The sequence below is a fragment of the Microcaecilia unicolor genome, chromosome 4 (genome assembly GCF_901765095.1).
Source record: "Microcaecilia unicolor chromosome 4, aMicUni1.1, whole genome shotgun sequence".
NCBI classification, from domain to species: Eukaryota; Metazoa; Chordata; class Amphibia; order Gymnophiona; family Siphonopidae; genus Microcaecilia; species Microcaecilia unicolor.
Window position 1 is genome coordinate 78,656,978 of NC_044034.1, and position 18,755 is coordinate 78,675,732.

General features: G+C 45.2%; 1 protein-coding gene across 1 annotated transcript in view; it reads left to right on the forward strand.

Moving 5' to 3' along the window:
• The window catches only part of PDS5B (PDS5 cohesin associated factor B), a 536,259-nt gene that overhangs the window by 470,580 nt on the left and 46,924 nt on the right, over positions 1-18,755 (forward strand). The window contains 1 exon segment of the mRNA XM_030200370.1: positions 18,336-18,540. Coding sequence (XP_030056230.1) covers positions 18,336-18,540 — 205 coding nt within the window.

Sequence of the window (18,755 nt, forward strand, 5' to 3'; positions counted from 1 at the left end):
TTTTTCCTGAAGCACAGGACCTCAGAACTGTAAGGATCATGTAGAATCAGTTATTGCACTGTTAAAAGTACAGTAATGTTGTTTTAAGTAGCAAATTGAACAGGAAAGCTTGCTTGCTATGCTTATCCCATATATGTCTGGAACAAAATACCTTGGCATACTAACAGTAAAATGTAGTCTCTTATATGCACTTGTCATTCATTATTTAAGCAGGATGCCCTGCTTTTCTTCATAATTTCAATTTCTTCTGATCACTAACTCTTGAGAATGAGGGACTGATTAAATTTTGGGAATAGATCCTTCAAACTATAAATTAATGCTTATTCTTTAAAATAGCTGCTTAAGTAATAGTAAATAATTATGAAATTTAGAAGGCGTAAATAATCCTAAATGAATAAATAAATATTTATGATCAGGGGGCGCTTCATTCTCCTCCGTGCCATGGATCGGCATGGATCATAGCACTTATCTTTTACACAAAAAATCAACTGAATATCATCACAAGAAATGAAACTCTACTTCTCAGTTTCCAATTATCTTAGCTAATGATGCCAAATAGAGTTCAAATATTAGTGGGGAAACAACCCTTGACAAAGTTTTCTGGAAGAAATTGTGTTGTTTCATTGCAGTTTGTTTTGCAATCAGTAAAATAAGAACTAAACTATGTTAAAAACTGTGGAACCTAGCCTCATATCCTGCAAACATTTTAATAGTATGGGATGAAATACAGTATCAAAAGCCACAGTTAAATCAAGCTGCAACCATGATCTGCTTTCACTAAGATACTATCCACAATTGCCAATAACAAAGATTCAGTACTAGGATGACGTCTATAGTCTGATTGTTGGCTGTGCAATAACTGGTTCCTTTCAACATAATCAGCCAGTTGTCCAAGTACAAACCTTTCTAAAACTGTAGACAATATGGAAAGGTTTGAAATAGGCTGATAAGTGGAGTAATCCCCAACCTCAACTTTGAACTTTTTTGGACTTGGAATTATAATCGTCTTCTTAAGCTCTATCAGCACCTCTCCAGGACACGAGAGTGCCCAGTCCAGCCTGTGACCTTTACCTTGTTTGATCACTTTTCTCCTCTCTGCTTTGTCAATCACCAGCGATGCAGGAGGTCTCCTGGAGTCTAAAGCAAGTGATTCAGGGACTTCTCCTGGAAAACTACTACTACTACTACTACTACTACTATTTAGCATTTCTATAGCGCTACAAGGCATACGCAGCGCTGCACAAACATAGAAGGAAAGACAGTCCCTGCTCAAAGAGCTTACAATCTAATAGACAAAAAATAAATAAAGTAAGCAAATCAGATCAATTAATGTGGACGGGAAGGAAGAGAGGAGGGTAGGTGGAGGCGAGTGGTTACAAGTGGTTACGAGTCAAAAGCAATGTTAAAGAGGTGGGCTTTCAGTCTAGATTTAAAGGTGGCCAAGGATGGGGCAAGACGTAGGGGCTCAGGAAGTTTATTCCAGGCGTAGGGTGCAGCGAGACAGAAGGCGCGAAGTCTGGAGTTGGCAGTAGTGGAGAAGGGAACAGATAGAAGGATTTATCCATGGAGCTGCGTGCACGGGAAGGGGTGTAGGAAGGACGAGTGTGGAGAGATACTGGGGAGCAGCAGAGTGAGTACATTTATAGGTTAGTAGAAGAAGTTTGAACAGGATGCGAAATGATAGGGAGCCAGTGAAGAGTCTTGAGGAGAGGGGTAGTAGAGTAAAGCGACCCTGGCTAAGACGTGACGGGCAGCAGAGTTTTGAACTGCCTGGAGAGGTAACTAAGTGGGAGGCCAGCAAAAAAGCAGATTGCAGTAGTCTAAACGAGAGGTGACAAGGGTGTGGATGAGGGTTTTGGTAGAGTGCTCGGAAAGAAAGGGGCGGATTTTACAGATTTTGTAAAGAAAGAAACGACAGGTCTTGGCAATCTGCTGGATATGAGCAGAGAAGGAGAGAGAAGAGTCAAGATGACCCCAAGGTTTCGAGCGAGGAACAGGGAGAATGAGAGAGCCATCAACAGAAAATAGAAAACGGGGGAGCGGGGAGGTGGTTGTGGGGGGAAAAATGAGAAGCTCGGTTTTGGTCATATTTAATTTCAGGTGGCGTTGAGACATCCAGGCAGCAATGTCAGACAAGCACGCTGAAACTTTGGTTTGGATGCAAGGTGAGATATCAGGGGTAGAAAGGTAGATTTGGGAGTCATCAGCATAGAGATGGTAGGAAAAGCCATGGGATGAGATTAACGAACCAAGGGAAGAAGTGTAGATAGAAAAGAGGAGGGGACCAAGAACAGAACCCTGAGGTATGCCGACAGGCAGAGGGATAGAAGTAGAAGAGGATCCACCAGAGTGAACACTAAAGGTGCGGAGGGAGAGGTAGGAAGAGAACCAGGAAAGGACAGAGCCCTGGAATCCAAGTGAGGACAGGGTATCGAGAAGTATGCTGTGATCGACAGTGTCAAAAGCAGCGGAAAGATCAAGAAGAATGAGGATGGAATATTGACCTCTGGATTTAGCCAGTAATAGGTCATTGGAGACTTTAGTAAGCGCAGTTTCGGTTGAGTGGAGAGGGCGAAAACCAGATTGTAGTGGGTCAAGAATAGCATGTGAGGAGAGAAAATCAAGGCAGCGGCGGTGAACAGCACGCTCAAGTAATTTGGAGAGAAAAGGAAGGAGGGAGATGGGTCGGTAATTAGAGGGACAAGTAGGGTCGAGTGAAGGCTTCTTAAGGAGAGGTGTGACCACAGCATGTTTAAAGGCAGCAGGGACAGTCGCAGTGGAAAGTGAGAGATTGAGAATGTGACAGATAAAAGGAATAAGAGCAGAAGAGATGGCATTAAGAAGGTGGGTGGGAATGGGATCAGAGGAACAGGTGGTACATTTTGAGGAAGAAAGGAGAAGTGTAGTTTCCTTAATAGTAAGTTCAGGAAAGGAGGAAAGGGAATGAGGGGAAGGAGGGAGAGGGGAACGGACTAGTGGAGGGAGAGGTGGTGAGGTAGAGAAAGCAAGGTTTATCTTTTCAACCTTGTTGTAAAAGAATTCAGCAATGGTCTGAGGAGATAATGAAGGGGGAGTTGGGGGAGGGGGCACCTTGAGGAGGGAGTTCAATGTGGTGAAGAGAAGTCGAGGATTAGAGCCAAGAGAGTTGGTCAGTTGGATATAATAATCCTGTTTGGCACGTAAAAGAGCAGATTGGAAGGAGGTCAGCATGAACTTAAAGTGTAGGAAATAAGCAAGGGCCCGAGATTTCCGCCAGAGGCGTTCGGCGGAGTGGGTACAGGAACGTAGGTAGCGCATATTAGAAGTCAGCCAAGGTTGGGGTTTTGTACGCCTTACAGGGCGGGTCATCAAAGGTGCAAGAGTGTCTAAGGCAGAGGATAGAGTATTGTTGTAAGAAGAAACAGCCTCGTTAACAGATGTGGATGGTGCCACAGTAGAGAGGAGGTTTGAAACATGGGAGGATAGAGATGAAGGGTCAATATCGTGAAGATTCCTAGATAAATGAGATAAGATAGGACGGGACTGGGAGGGAGGAGATTTAAGTGTGAAAGTTATAAGATGGTGATCGGAGAGGGGAAGATCAGAGGCAAGGAAACTAGAGGGTGAACAGTTGGAGGAGAAGATGAGATCAAGACAGTGACCATTTTGATGAGAGGGGGAGGTGGAGCATAGTTGGAGATTAAAGGAGGACGTTAAAGCGAGTAACTTGGAAATATAAGAGTTGGAAGGATCATTAGCAGGAATATTAAAGTCACCAAGGATGAGAGAGGGGGAGGAAGGATCATGGAAGAAGGCAAGCCAGGCATCAAAGTCACTGAGAAAGGATGAAAGGGACTTATCAGGGGGACGATAAATGACCGCTATTCGAAGAGGCAGAGGAGAGAAAAGGCGGATAGAGTGGACTTCAAAGGAGGAAAAACAGTGAGATTGAGGTGGAAGAAGGGGTTGAAATCTGGAGGAGGGAGAGAGAAGTAGTCCAACACCGCCCCCACGGCCAGCAGGGCGAGGAGTATGTGAAAATAGATAACCGCCATGGCACAGGGCTGCGACTGAAGCAGAGTCATCAGGGCAGAGCCAGGTTTCTGTTATGGCGAGCAGATGGAGGTGACGCGAGATAAAAGAGGTCATGGATATAGGCGAGTTTGTTACAGATAGAGCGGGCATTCCATAGGGCGCAAGAGAAGGGCAGAGAAGAGGAGGGGAGTAGAGAAATAGAGATGAGGTTAGAGAGGTCGCGGTGAGATCTGTAGGGTTGGGATAATAGTTGGTGAGGGGGGCCAGGATTGGGATTGATGTCACCGGCTGAGAGTAAGAGAAGGAGTAAAAGAGAGCGGAGGAGAGGAGGAGAGGTGTGGCGTCGAAGGCGAGAAGTATTTAGGTGGAATGGGGAAGGCAAAATGGACGGAAGAAAGAGGCGGAGATTAAAAGCCAAGAGGGAGGAAGAGGGTAGGAGAGAAGGTGAGGTGATGAAGTCGATGGATGGGCATTGAGTTCCTGTAGCGGAGAGAGGTAGGGGGTGAGGGAAAAGATTAGGAAGGGACAGGGCTAGGAAGAGAATATGAATAGGGGCCATAAATGACTGAGGTACTTTAGCAAGAACGGCGCGCGGCACCTAGAGCGGAGGCCCTGAGTGGATCGGAGTGGACCTGGGTGTCACCCCGGAGAAGGCTGTAAGGATATGCAGATGAGCTGCAAGTCCTCCACAGCACCTGAAAGGCAGCCGGTGGTAGAGCTGGGCACCTCTCAACTGAGGAAAGGCTTACCAGGGGTTAGGCCAAAGCCAGCATTCCTCCCCCTGAGGGTCGCCTGCAAAAGCAGTAGTACCAATTGGGCCAATGCCAAATGTGATAAACAGCCAAATTGTGTCTGTGCAGCTTAGCAATGGGCACAACAGCAGCAGCGCACTCTGTTAACACAGAAGTAAAGACGGGGGCTGTGCGTGCCTCGGCTCTCCTGAACCTCACACTTCCTGAACCACTTAAAGGCGCAGGCAGCCTCTCCCCTGCTGCGAGCAGCCTGTGAAACTGAAATCTGATCTGAGCTAATACTAGAGCAGCAACTTTTCTCCTATTGTGAGTCACAGTTTTGTAAATAGCACCGGCATCGCATCAATACGTGCACGAGGAAGGAAAGTTGTAAAAGCAGCAAGCAGGCAGGCACGCTCGTCTCTCCGTCTGCTTCCCTGCCCTCTCTGCGTCCCGCCTTCCTCTGATGGACACTGAGAGGGCAGGGAAGCAGACGGAGACGAGCGTGCCTGCTTGTTGCTTTTACAACTGGTGCCCCGCCCGCCAGTTCGCCAGTGCGGTAAGGTTTTGGTTTTTTTTTAATTCAACTCAACGGCGCCCTTGAAGGCAGGCGCCCCCCTGCGGCGCTTACCTGGCTTACCGTATTGGCACGGCCCTGGGGAGCAGCCATCAGTAAATGCACCTTTTCCAACTGGCTAGCAGACCGCATCTCGTAAGTACATAAGTATTGCCATACTGGGACAAACCAAAGGTCCATCCAGCCCAGCATCCTGTTTCCAACAGTAGCCAATCCAGGTCACAAATACCTGGCAAGATCCCCAAAAAAGTATAAAACATTTTATACTGCTTATCCCAGAAATATTTTCCCCAAGTCCAATTTACTAATAGTCTATGGACTTTTCCTTTAGGAAGCCATCCAAATCTTTTTAAAACTCTGCTAAGCTAACTGCCTTTACCACATTTTCTGGCAAAAAATTCCAGAGTTGAATTACACCTTGAGTGAAGAAAAATTTTCTCAGATTAGTTTTAAATTTACTACTTTGTAGCTTCAGCGCATGCCCCTTAGTCTTAGTATTTTTGGAAGGCGTAAACAGATGCTTCACGTCTAGCCGTTCCACTCCACTCATTACTTTATAGACCTCTATCATATCTCCCCTCAGCCGTCTTTTCTCCATGCTGAAGAGCTCCAGCCGCTTTAGCCTTTCCTCATAGGGAAGTCGTCCCATCCCCTTTATCATTTTCGTCGCCCTTCTCTGCACCTTTTCTAATTCCACTATATCTTTTTTGAGATGCGGCGACCAGAATTGAACACAGTGTTCTTGGTGTGGTTGCACCATGGAGCAATACAAAGGCATTATAATGTCCTCACTTTTGTTTTCCATTCCTTTCCTAATAGTACCTAACATTCTATTTGCTCTCTTAGCCACAGCAGCACACTGAGCAGAAGGTTTCAGTGTATCATCAACGACGACACCTAGATCCCTTTTTTGTTCGGTGACTCCTAACATGGAACCTTGCAGCAGGGCGGTGACAAAAATGTGCTCCACCACTTTGGGCTCTGGCTCCTTCCCACCTCGAGGTCTGTCTATGCCCCTGCCTCTAGGAATTGAATTCTGTCTGCTGTGTTATGAAAGACTGCTCTTGTCTTGCACGGTGACATCAGGTGGGAAGGAATGTGCATGTGTGGAGAATGCTTCCAAAAGCTTCTTGAAAATGAATGCTGGGGAGCATCTCCACGCCAGGCTGAGTCAGATGATGTCACCTAATATGAGAATGTATCTTGATGTCCTTGGAGAACATCTGCTACAGGTGTGTAACTTTGCGTTCTAAAGTCCTCAAGGTTCTTAAGGATGGAATGCTTGTGTAAAGAACCACACTTTTACTAATTTTCTGAACTTCAAAATGTGGTGACTGAAATAAATTAAGAGGGATGATGGTCCAATTGCATTGATAGCTGTTTGTTGGGTCATTGCTAATTTTATTTTTGAGTGACCTGATATACCCAGAAGGGCAATATTGAGGAGACCATGGGGTCAAATTGGAGTGGAGGAGTGGCCTAGTGGTTAGGGTGGTGGACTTTGGTCCTGAGGAACTGAGTTCAATTCCCACTTCAGGCACAGGCAGCTCCTTGTGACTCTGGGCAAGTCACTTAACCCTCCATTGCCCCATGTAAGCCGCATTGAGCCTGCCATGAGTGGGAAAGCGTGGGGTACAAATGTAACAAAAAAAATTGTATTTAAGGTTGCTGGAAACATGGTGAATAGTGCATATTTCCAGTTATGTTTGTAAACTAAGCAAACAATTTTAAATTGAATTCTGTATTCTGTAGGTAACCAGTGCAACAGTTTTAGTAATGGAGTTACATGATTACATTTTTTTTTCCACACTGTCATCTTCACTGCTGTATATGAGAGACTACAAGCGCCAGGAAGTGGGGGAAGAGTGAGGATTCCCTTCTTGGTGTGTGAAGCTGAAAGGAGTGGCCCAAGCTTGTATTGCTGCGAGAGAAACCTGGAATGGAATGGTGACTAGAGGCTTGAGATAGCTTGCTTGCAGTATCTATTGTGGCTTGGTATAAGCCAAAAAGCAGAGATGTATCAGGCTAGCTTAAACAAAAATATAGTTTTATTTCTTAAAATTAAAATAAATAAAACACCACAGCCCACTGGTAAGTGAAGCACTTCAGCTATATAACATGTTCAGTCATTTACACAAAAAGCAAACCAACATGTTTGGCACTCCTGCCTGCTTCAGGAGCGTATAATTTTACTAAAGGCCATCATTTGCACATTAATTCTCTCACTGGTCATGTTTTATCTGGATTACTGCAATGCTTTCTATTCTGGTCTACCTCTTAAGTGGATTCAATTTATCTAGTCAGCTGCCATCAAGCTCTTCTACATGCCCAACAGTTTGATCATTTCTCCACTCCTAATCTCTGAACATTGGCTTCTTGTTTCTTCATGTAAGATTCTAACCATAGTATACAAAGGTCTAACCCTCTCTGCCTTGTCTGTATTTCAAATTTATTAATACCATACACTCTGTCTTGCACACTTCGTTTATCTCAAGTCCTATTATTTCTTCTCCTCCTCTTCTCACCTTGTACAAATAAAGCTCTAGAATTCATTGCCAGAGAATGTGGAAAAGCAGTTAAAGTAGCTGGGTTTGGGCAGAAAAAAAAGAGGGAGCATGTTCTTGGAGGAAATATCCTTACGCCATTATTAAGGTATATTTGAGGAAAGCCACTCTTTATCTCTGTGAGTAAATGGCATGGTATCCTGCCAAGTACTTGTGACCTGAATTGGCCACTTTTGGAAACAGGATACTGGGCTTGATGGGCTTTTGGTCTCATCCAGTAAGGTAGAACTTATGTACTTAGTTGTCCTGTCATAAAGTAGTAGGAGAGGAGGAGGACCTGAGTAGCAGGCTTGCTGGCACCAGGGAGGGAACCTTCACGTGGTCCAGAAGCATAGAGATAGAGCTGTAGGATCACATTTGTACAAGTGGGAATACCTGCTGAACGCCACAACAGAGAGAAGATGGAGGAGCTGCAGGACTACAGTGGTAATGCCATCAAGTGAGGCAGAGTTGGCCTGAAGGAGCTGCAGCTGTGAAAAGGAGTGCTGTGGCAGTAGCAGGGAAAAGACCTTTTGGCTGGACAGGAAATACAGGTCTAGAAAGCTGCAGGAAGGTAACTGTTGGGGAATGGTGAGAATCTAAACAGGGGAGGGGGCATAGGGTGATGGAACAGAGAGAGGGTCAGTGCAACTAAGAGGGTGATAACTGGAGAAGATAAGAGGGATAGGGTAAGGTGTAATGGAAAGGGAGAGAGGGCAATAGTGAGCATTGAAACTAGAGATTTGGTGAGTGGAAAAGGGATGATGGAACTGGGTAGTGGGAACAGTGAGGGGCATTAGAACTTGAATAAAGGGTAACTGGGGTGGGGGCCAGGAGAAGGGACAGTAGAATGGGGTGGAAATGTTTGGGGGGAGGGGACATATGAGAAGAGGCAGGGTGGTAGAAGATGATGTAGGTGTATTTTGGGGTTTTTTTCTGAAATAAATACATGGGAATTGGATCCAAGATGGCCGACGAATAGGAAGCAGAGACTTTAGCTACCTAAAGAACGCTAAGTTTCCTAAATTTGTGTACCTTTTACCTCTGAATCTCTAGTGGAGCATGCCGAAAAGGAAAACCCAAGGGACCTCCTCTTCCTAGGGTAGATACCCCTGGACTTCGGCAAACATCTATCTCTTCTTTCTTGGCATCGACTCCATCGGGTGCTTCTGCTGCCAGTGCGAGGGAGAGCACAGGCTCGGAGAGCGACTTTTCGCTCAGCCCGGCAGTCCCATTAACCACTCCATTCCCACGACCTACTGGAGCCCTAGTTCCGGAGAGTGATGTAGGAATACCTCTGAAAGGGGGAGGCAGGACTCTGGCGAAAAATCGATGGCGGGGAAGAAAATGGAGGGTGACCAGTAAATTCACACCACTGCGGCTGAACCAGAACAGAAAGACATTTCCTCGAGTACTATTCAAGCTGAAAGTTTAAGTGTAGCGGCAATTCAACCACTGATGAGACCGACCGAAATTTCACTAGAAGCTATATGGACTGCCTAGAAAACCTTCATAAGGTCTGTGCATCATTTATTACAGTTTCTTTGAATAACACTACTCAAATAAAAGATATGAAAAGCGATTTGGAAGCACTATCAGTTAAACAAACTAATTCTGAGGTGGAATTACAAAAACTACGAGAGGTTCATACTCAAGTAGTGAGCGATAAACTTTTGATGATTAGAAAAATTGACAGCTTAGAAAACACCATGAGGAATCTAAACCTTAGAATTCTAAGCTTTCCCATGAGCGATCTGATTTCACCAAGAGAGATGTTCTTCAGATTTTTGAAAGAAGAATTTAAATATTCGGAGCAGATGCTCCCACCTGTTCAAAAACTGTTTTATTTGCCTATAAAGCAAGATATTCCACAGGCTCAGGAAGCTCAAGCTCAATCAAAAGAAAATCTAGAAGGTTTGGATTTATCTGCCTTCCGAGAGCAATCTAGTGAAGAAATTCAACAGAGATCTACACTTCTTGTAACTTTCGTTTTTCTTCAGGATAAGGAAGCACTGTTAAAAGTTTATTTTCAAAAACCCAAGGTGGACTTTTTAGGAGGAAAAATCTCTATTTTTCCAGATATTTCCAAATGGACACAACAGTGGAGAAAATTTTTTTTTAGTGTTGAAACGAAGTACTCTCTTTGCAGGCTCGTTTTCAATTATGATTCCTATGTAAATGCTTAGTAATATTTAAAGATAAGAAATATATTTTTTATGATAATCAATTGAGTGATTTCTTGAAGACCAGGAAGGATATAGGACATGCCTAAAGCTTTAATAGGGTTAAAGTAAAATGAGCAAACCTATGTGTGCTACTGAATATTTTCTTATTGTGATACAAACTCCCATTGGTTTTTCTTCTCAGGACAGCTTAGATTTTCTTAATGTGGACTAAAAAAATAATAGAATGATTTAATTTTTTCAAAAAATTTCCTTTATTATTTTTGAATTGTATTATTTCCTCAAAGATTGTGTATCTTTGTATCATATTGGTAAAATAGAAATAAATAAAAAAACATGAGAATTTGGGGAATATATGGAACTTATCGTTGTATGTGTGAATTTATACTCTATTTTTTCATATGTGTTCAAAGTGCATAAAAATATTTGTTCAATTACAAGCGTTTGAACGTATACATATGCTACTTAAAAAATTTTTTTTAAACTGTACTCAACCTCAGCTCAAATTTTTTTTTTTTTGGAGGGGGGCTTGCATTGATGAGTTATTTTGTTTCTAACATAACACTGATGCCACTTTATTTTACATGATATGGATTTCAAAACAAATACTACTGTTATTACAATAGTTAATTGTGGACAGCCTGGATGTAAAGTGGAAGGGGCTTCCTTCAACTTTAAGTACAAGGGACAAATTTTTCAGATTTATCTATCTAAAATCCGGTAACCTATATGAGGGCATAATTGTGAAAAGTAGCTTCCTGTAAAAAGGCAGCTCCCTTGTTGGGCCCTAGTAAAAAAGTGGTCTGTCAGGCATCGCTGTGCAAAAGAATGAGCCTGTTGGGCCTGCTAAAAAGCTTGTTTTCATTTTGTTCTATGGTAGAATTAGCCCCACCCATAAAAGTAAAGGCCACCTATTCATGGGATATGCAGAAGGGTCTAGTAGAAAGAGGCAGATCTGCTGAAGAAATGGATTTCCAGTGAGGCCTGGTGAGGGGAAGAGGCAAATAGGTAGATTCTCAGTGATCTCAAATGATAAGTAGCTATGTATGAGTCACTGTTATCTGTGTTTCCATAACAGAGCCTAGTATATGGTAGCCACACTTCTGATACACAGTCAAGATAGGACTGCAGCATGAAATCCAGTTCCTCAGCAACCCTCCAGACTGGTCAAGACTCTTGGGTTATGCACGCCTACCGGGGAGACTAAGAACACTAACTTTGAGCTCTGTACATATAACCTGTGCCTAACCATATATATCCAGTATTTCTCAGTCTCCAGCAGAGGGTAGACATGTAGCCTGTACAGCTTGTCCGGTCTGGTAGGCCTTAGAGGTTTTCTTAGGGTAGTTGGTCTTATTTTCTCTTTCTTAGTGTGTGTGTGTGTATGTATGTGTGTGTGTGTGTGTGTGTGTGTATATATATATATATATATATATATATATATATATATATATAATATCGCTGTGCCTGGTTTCTCTGTGGGCTTGGGGTTGGTGGGTCCAGTGGGTCTCTCCTTTGTACCCCGGTTTCGAAACAGTGTTGGTCTGGCTGCTTGGGAGAGCTGAGGCTCGCGGTGAGCCTGTGTGCACAAATTTAGAAAGCTTTTTTTTTTCTTTCCCCTCTTGTTTGAGATGGGGAAACTCCATTGCCGGTTTTGCGCGCGTTGAGGGTTAGATGCGCTGGGAGGTCAATGCCGTTTTTGTGGGAAGCCCAAACCTCCTTCCTCCGCGGTTAGCGGCAGAGATTCCCGCCACATGTTTAGATGGGGCTGAGGCAGCACAAGTGGGAGTTACAGTGGTGGCCCCGATTTTGGCAGGAACCTCCACCATCTTGGACTTGTCCCGCGCTGCTTTGGAGTCGATGCAGTCTGCGCAGGGCATCGCTGTTCCGGGTCTGTCTGCAGTTTTAGAAGCCTCAAGAGGTATGGGGTTTCCTCCGGACTTTATTTGGGCTATGTTCCAGGCCTGGAAAGCGGGTCCTTCTCGCTCGGAGCCCTCTGGTCAAGGGACTGGGGGTGTGTTACCTAAGAGACCGCGTTTGGACTGGTCAAAGGACCTGGAGACTTTTTCTCTCCCAGATCGCTGGAGGAGGAAGAGGTGTTTCTGTCCGGTCAGGACAAAGAGGTCTCTTTGCCAGGCAAGGACCCTTCGGTGGTTCGGATTTTTCACAGGGATGAGTTACCTGAGCTTACTGATCAGGTGTCTGCCACTTTAAAATTTGAGCCTGTGGAGTCTCCGCTGGGTGATGGGAAGCAGGTGGATCCTCTGGTTAAGAGGATTCGGCGGCTCCCACGCTCTTTCCCCATGAACGCAGATCTGAGGGACATGGTAGCGCAGGAGTGTGCTTCCCCAGATGCACTGTGTAAGGTGGCTCAGGCCATAGCCAAACTCTGCCCTCTTCCCCAGGAGGGTAGAGATTCTTTGAAACCTCCTGCAGTGGATGCAGTGGTAACGGCAGTGACTAAGGCCACAGCTATCCTGGTGGATGGTGGTGCTGTGTTACGGGATCCTCAGGATAGAAAGTTGGAATCTTTCCTTAAGCAGAGTTTTGATTTATTGGTTTTGGCGTTTCAAGCTTCTGTTTGTGGAGGTCTGGTAGCTCGCGCGTGTTTCCGCTGTGCCGAGAGGCTTCTGGATGCCCCGGAGACTGATAGGGCGTCCTGGGTTCAGGAGTTGGCTAAGTTGGAGATTGGGTCATCTTTTTTGGCGGATGCGCTATACAATTTGTTACGGATGTCTGCAAAGAACATGACCCTAACAGTTGCAGCCTGTCGAGCCCTGTGGTTGTGGAGGTGGGTTGCTGATGCAGCTTCTAAGCCAAAGCTTTGTTTGCTCCCCTTTAAAGGCTCTATACTTTTTGTTGAGGAGTTAGATAAGTTTGTGCGGGGACTCGGTGATGCTAAGGTCCCGCGGCTTCCGGAGTTTCGTCCTAAGGCAGGTTCCAGGAGGACATCGGTGCGTGGACGTTTTCGGGAATCAAGGCAGTATAGGCCAGGTAGGTCTAGTGGAGTGCCCAGGGGTTGTTTTTTTCGGGGTGGACGCTGTGGAGGCCGGGATTCCTCCTCTGGAGCTTCTGGTATAGTCCGTGCTTCCCAGTGATGGTGTGGGGGCCCAGCCTCTGGTGTGCGACGGCGCCCGGTTAAGTTTATTTTACTAGAGGTGGGTCCAGGTTACTTCAGACTAGTGGGTGCTACAGGTAGTACGGACACAAGGAAAGGGGGACTATTGAAGAGAGGAAGACAAGATAAAGGTTACGAGCAGGTGACAAGTTAGGAATTAAAAGCAGCATCAAACATGTAGGCCTTTAGCCCGGATTTGAAGGCGGCCAGGGATGGAGCTTGACGTAATGGCTCAGGAAGTCTATTCCAGGCATAAGGTGCGGCGAGATAAAAGGAATGGAGTCTGGAGTTAGCAATGGAGGAGAAGGGTGCAATTAGGAGAGATTTGCCTAGTGAATGGAGTTCCTGGGAAGGAGTGTAGGGAGAGATGAGGGTGGAGAGGTAGTGAGGGGCAGCACAGTGAATGCACTTATAGGTCAATAAGAGGAGCTTGAACTGTATACGAAAACGGATAGGGAGCCAGTGATGGCTACGCGCTAGAGTTCGACGGTCCTCTTTCAGATTTCTTTCTAGTGTCTCCTTGTCATTCTCGGCACAAGGCAAGAGCAGTGCGAGATACTCTGTTGCATCTGATCGACCTAGGAGCAGTGGTTCCTGTTCCTTCAAGGGAAAGGGGAACGGGTTGTTACTCGATTTATTTTGTGGTACCCAAGAAGGAGGGTTCTTTTTGTCCCATTTTAGACCTCGAGAGTCAATGAAGCTCTCAAAGTCCTTTCTTTTTGGATGGAAACTTTACGCTCGGTTATTATGGCGGTTCAGAAAGGAGAGTTTCTCACTTCATTAGACCTGACAGAGGCCTACTTGCACATTCCCTTCCGGGCGGCGCATCAGCGATTTCTTCGCTTTCTGGTATTAGAAAAGCATTTCCAGTTTTTGTGTGCTTCCCTTCGGTCTTGCGACAGCTCCATGCACATTTTCCAAGGTAATGGTGGTTGTGGCGGCAGCTCTGTAGCAGCAAGGCATTTTGGTTCATCCTTATCTCGACGATTGGTTGATTCGGGCCAAATTGAGATCGGAAAGTGAGGAGGCGACCGCCCAGGTGTTATCCTTTTTACAATCACTGGGCTGGATGGTGAATCCAGTCAAGAGTCGGCTAGTACCTTCTCAGTCCCTGGAGTACCTGGGGGTGTGTTTCGACATGAAGAAGGTCAGGTGTTTCTGACATCCACTCGAATTTAGAGGTTCTCTGTACAGCTTACTTGAATTTCCAAGTTGCAGGGTCAGATTCGGCAGCTCTGTGCAGAGGGCTTCCTCTGCCCATTCTTAGCTTCAGGTTCTGGGTCTGATGGCGGCAGCGATAGAAGTGGTCCCTTGGGCCAGGGCCCATATGCGTCAGTTGCAGGGGGCTCTGTTGGATCGATGGGCTCCTCAGACCCAGCAGTTGGAGGAGAAGCTTCTTCTGTTGGAGGCCCCTCGCCGCAGCCTGCACTGGTGGCTTCACGTTCCGAATCTAGTGAAGGGCATGCCGCTGGACCCTCCGGACTGGGTAGTTCTCACCACGGATGCGAGTCTGAGGGGCTGGGGAGGTCATTGCCTGGTGCACGTGGCAGGTGTAGACAACGTGAGAGCAGACTTTCTGAGTAGGCACATGTTGGATCCTGGAGAGTGGTCTCTTCATCAGTCAGTCTTCAATCGCATAGTGTTGGAATGGGGTTGTCTAGTGATGGATCTCATGGCGTCGGCCGACAATGCCCAGGTTCCTCGCTTCTTCAATCGGCGGCGGGGAGCCGAGTGGATCGACGCGTTGGTTCTTCCATGGCCGGTTCACAAGTTGCTCTGTGTGTTCCCTCTTTGGCCATTGGTAAGGAGAGTAGTGCAGCGAATCGAGCAATACTCGGGCCTAGTGATCCTGGTGGCTCCCAATTGGCCACGCTGTCCGTGGTACGGAGATCTAGTACGGTTGGCAGTCCAGGAGCTGATTCCGTTGGGGCCCGAGGTGAGGTTGGTTCAGGGACCGATTGAGATGGCCGATCCCGCTCCTTTCTCGCTTACGGCCTGGCTCTTGAGTGGCACAAATTGAGGAAGAAAGGTTTTTCTCCTAGAGTAATTGATACTATGCTGCGTTCTCGTAAGAAGTCTACTTCGTTGGCTTATGTGCGTGTGTGGCGAATCTTAGACAATTGGTGCCAGGAGCGGGATTATCTTCCCTTGAGTGCTTCAATAGCGGAGGTTTTGGAGTTTCTACAGGATGGATTAGTCAGGGGCTTCGCACTGTCTTCCCTGAAAGTACAGGTGGCAGCCTTGTCCTGTTTCTGGGGTAAGATTCAAGGGGTATCCTTAGCGGCCTCTCCGGACATAGTGCGTTTCTTGAAGGGAGTGATGTTGATCCGCCCGCCACGTTCGGTGGTTCCACCTTGGGATTTGAACCTAGTTTTATAGTTGCTGGTGGGTTCTCCGTTTGAGCTTTTGGATTCCAACACCTGTAAGGATCTTACGCTTAAGGCAGTTTTCTTGGTAGTCATTTCTTCGGCGTGTAGAATTTCGGAGCTTCAGGCTTTGTTTTGTAGGGAGTCATTCTCTAAGGAGAGAGTTACGTTGCGGACAGTGCCTTACTTCTTGCCTAAGGTGGTGTCCACGTTTCATGTGAATCAGGTGATTTCTTTGCCAGTGTTGGATGATCGATCGGGTGATCCTTCTCAACGTCGCTTGGCCAAGTTGGATGTTAGGCGCATTTTGCGCAGGACTCAGGATTTTTGGGCCTCAGGTTGTTTGTTTTGTTTGGAGGTCCTAAGAGAGGTGAGGCGGTCTCCAAGGCTACTCTTGCTTGGTGGTTAAAGGAGGCGATTGGTTGGGCCTATTTGTTGAAGGGATATGTGGTGCCTTCGGTACTTAAGGCGCATTGTACCTGGGGGGATAGCTGCTTCCTGGGTGGAGAGTAGTTTTATTCCTCCGCAAGACATTTGTAAGGCAGCAGCTTGGTCTTCTATGCATTCCTTTGTGCGGCATTATAGAATTGACATCCAGGCAATGGAGGATGCTGGCTTTGGAGCTGCTGTGTTGATCTCGGGGTTTCAGAGGTCCCGCCCTTAATCTTATACTGCTTTGGTACTTCCCAAGCGTCTTGGCCGGTCTGGAGGGTTGCTGAGGAAGTTGAAATTAGGCCTTACCTGCTAATTGTCTTTCCTCTAGACCCTCCAGACCGGTCAAGAGCCCGCCCGTATTGTGTCAGATACCTCTTTTGAGTCTGTGTCCTGCTATGGCTGTTTCTTTAGTTTTTGGTCAATGTCGGGGAGGTTTCCTTGACTCTAGACTGCTGCAGTAGGGGGGCGCTGTTTGCGTTTGGTCTGCTTAAGCACACTTCGGTTTTCCTTGGGATTCCAGGTACAGGGGTTTATTTTTAGTTTCCAGTTGTGTGTTGAGTTTTTCTCTGCTTTGCTAGTCGTATACTGGATATATATGGTTAGGCACAGGTTATATGTACAGAGTTCAAAGTTAGTGTTCTCAGTCTGCTGGTAGCCGTGCATAACCCAAGCGTCTTGACCAGTCTGGAGGGTGTAGAGGAAAGAGAATTAGCAGGTAAGGCCTAATTTCACCTTATGCTGCCCCCAGAGTGCTGTGAGTTCCTGTCAGCCTAATCTCTGCTACATTGCAAATGTCATTGATAGTAGATAGTAATCTTAAGAAGAAAAGAAAACAAGTGAGGGCCACTGAATACCCATGCACAACCTTGAATTACACACTGTAAAGTTTTGCTACTCTGTATGCTTGTTTGAATAAGAGTGACTTTTACTATACTGCGCAAGACCTTGTGTTTTATCAAACTCTTTCATACCTTACGGGGGGGGGGGGGGGGGGGGGGGGTTTGTTGGATCATGCTTCTGATTTTTGTTTGTGGCTAAACTGATCACTGTGTTTATACTTCCTGCTATCCTTTTCAGGAAATTTGATTAACATCTTAAGGAATATACTAATTCTAATTGGGGCAAGTGGTTAAGAGAATCCTGTGAATTTTCCTTTTTTTTGAGGGATTTATGCTGAAGACCTTATAATTTGGCTTCACCTGCCTGCCTCTCTAGAGCCTTCAGAAAGCATTGATTTTTTTTTTTTAATCCAACAGTTAAACAGATACACCCCACTAATTGAGCAACCATATTCCGAGGACTCATAAATGGCAATTCTGTAACTGCGCACATATAGTTAGGTACCTGGAGGGCATATTGTAGGTGCCTACTTCCTTTATAGAATACTAGCGTAAATGATATATTCATGCAGATATGCTTAGACGTGCAGTTATGCCACTTATTGAGCTGGTGTAAGTGTTAATGCCGAAGTGCTGCAGATGCCCACATAGCTTACAGTGAGGTAAGTTTGAGCCCCACTCATGCTCCACCCATGTGTAGTCCCCCACTTGCAAATGCATGCTTTGTAAGTTAAGTGGGTGTTTACAGAATAGCACTTAGGCAGAATTTGGTAGTTATGTGCATAATGGGTGCATAAATGTTAGTGCCTGTTATAGAATTGCCTCTGTAATATCCCCAAGTTGTCAAGAGCTGTTGAAACTGTTACTCTTCCTTCTGTTCAGTCATCCAGTAAGTTAGGTGTTTTCCATTTCCTTTTAACTTATTCAATAAAGTTGTTGAAGTTAAGATGCAATTTGCATTGAGTTCTGTTTACCTGCATACCATGCTTTTATATAGAGTGGAAGCAGAATGCTTAATGTGGGTTCCAAAAGAATAAAAACAAAGAGTAGGGCAGGACCAGTGGACTTACACAAAGGCGCCCAAGCCAGAAGTCGTAAAGTGTATGTACAAAGTTTATCTAAAAAAATTCTTAAATAGCACACAAACTCTATCAGAATTGTGTTCTATTTATCAATTTTATTGAACAACAAACTTTGTATATGCTTTAACTTCTGGCTTAAGCTCCATTGTGGAAATCCATTGGTCCTGTCCTACTGTGTTTTGTTTTTACTTTCTAGAGTATCTGCCTTCTTTTTTTTCTTTTTTTTTTTTTTTTGCTCTTGTTTGCTCCAAAAGAGTGTCAGAATTGACTTGCATATTGGAATTTCTGGGTATACTAAGAGTAGTTTTTGTTTTTCATGTTAACTCCTTAGAAAACATTGTTCTATGAAATAACTTTTGCATTGGCCCAAAAAATTGGAGGTGGGGGATACTTTTATTTACCTAATGTGTATACTCCCATTACAGTTTAGTTTCTTGTTTTTTTTAGGATGAATGTTATCAAGTAAGGCAAATATTTGCACAGAAAGTTCATAAAGGCTTATCCAGATTACGGCTACCTCTGGAATATATGGCCATCTGTGCGTTGTGTGCCAAGGACCCTGTGAAGGAAAGAAGAGCGCATGCTAGGCAGTGCCTAGTGAAAAATATTAATGTGAGGAGAGAGTATCTAAAGCAGCATGCAGCAGTTAGTGGTAAGATTATTTATTTGTTACATTTGTATCCCACATTTTCCCACTTGTTTGCAGGCTCAATGTGGCTTACATAGTACCGTAAAGGTGTTCTTCAATTCCGGTATGAACAAATACAAAGTGATGTGGAGGTAGAATAAGGTTCATGTGTAACAGACACATTAGGGAATCGTAGAGAGGAAGAGTTATTTTATGTCCATTACAAGCTTTGGTTTTGT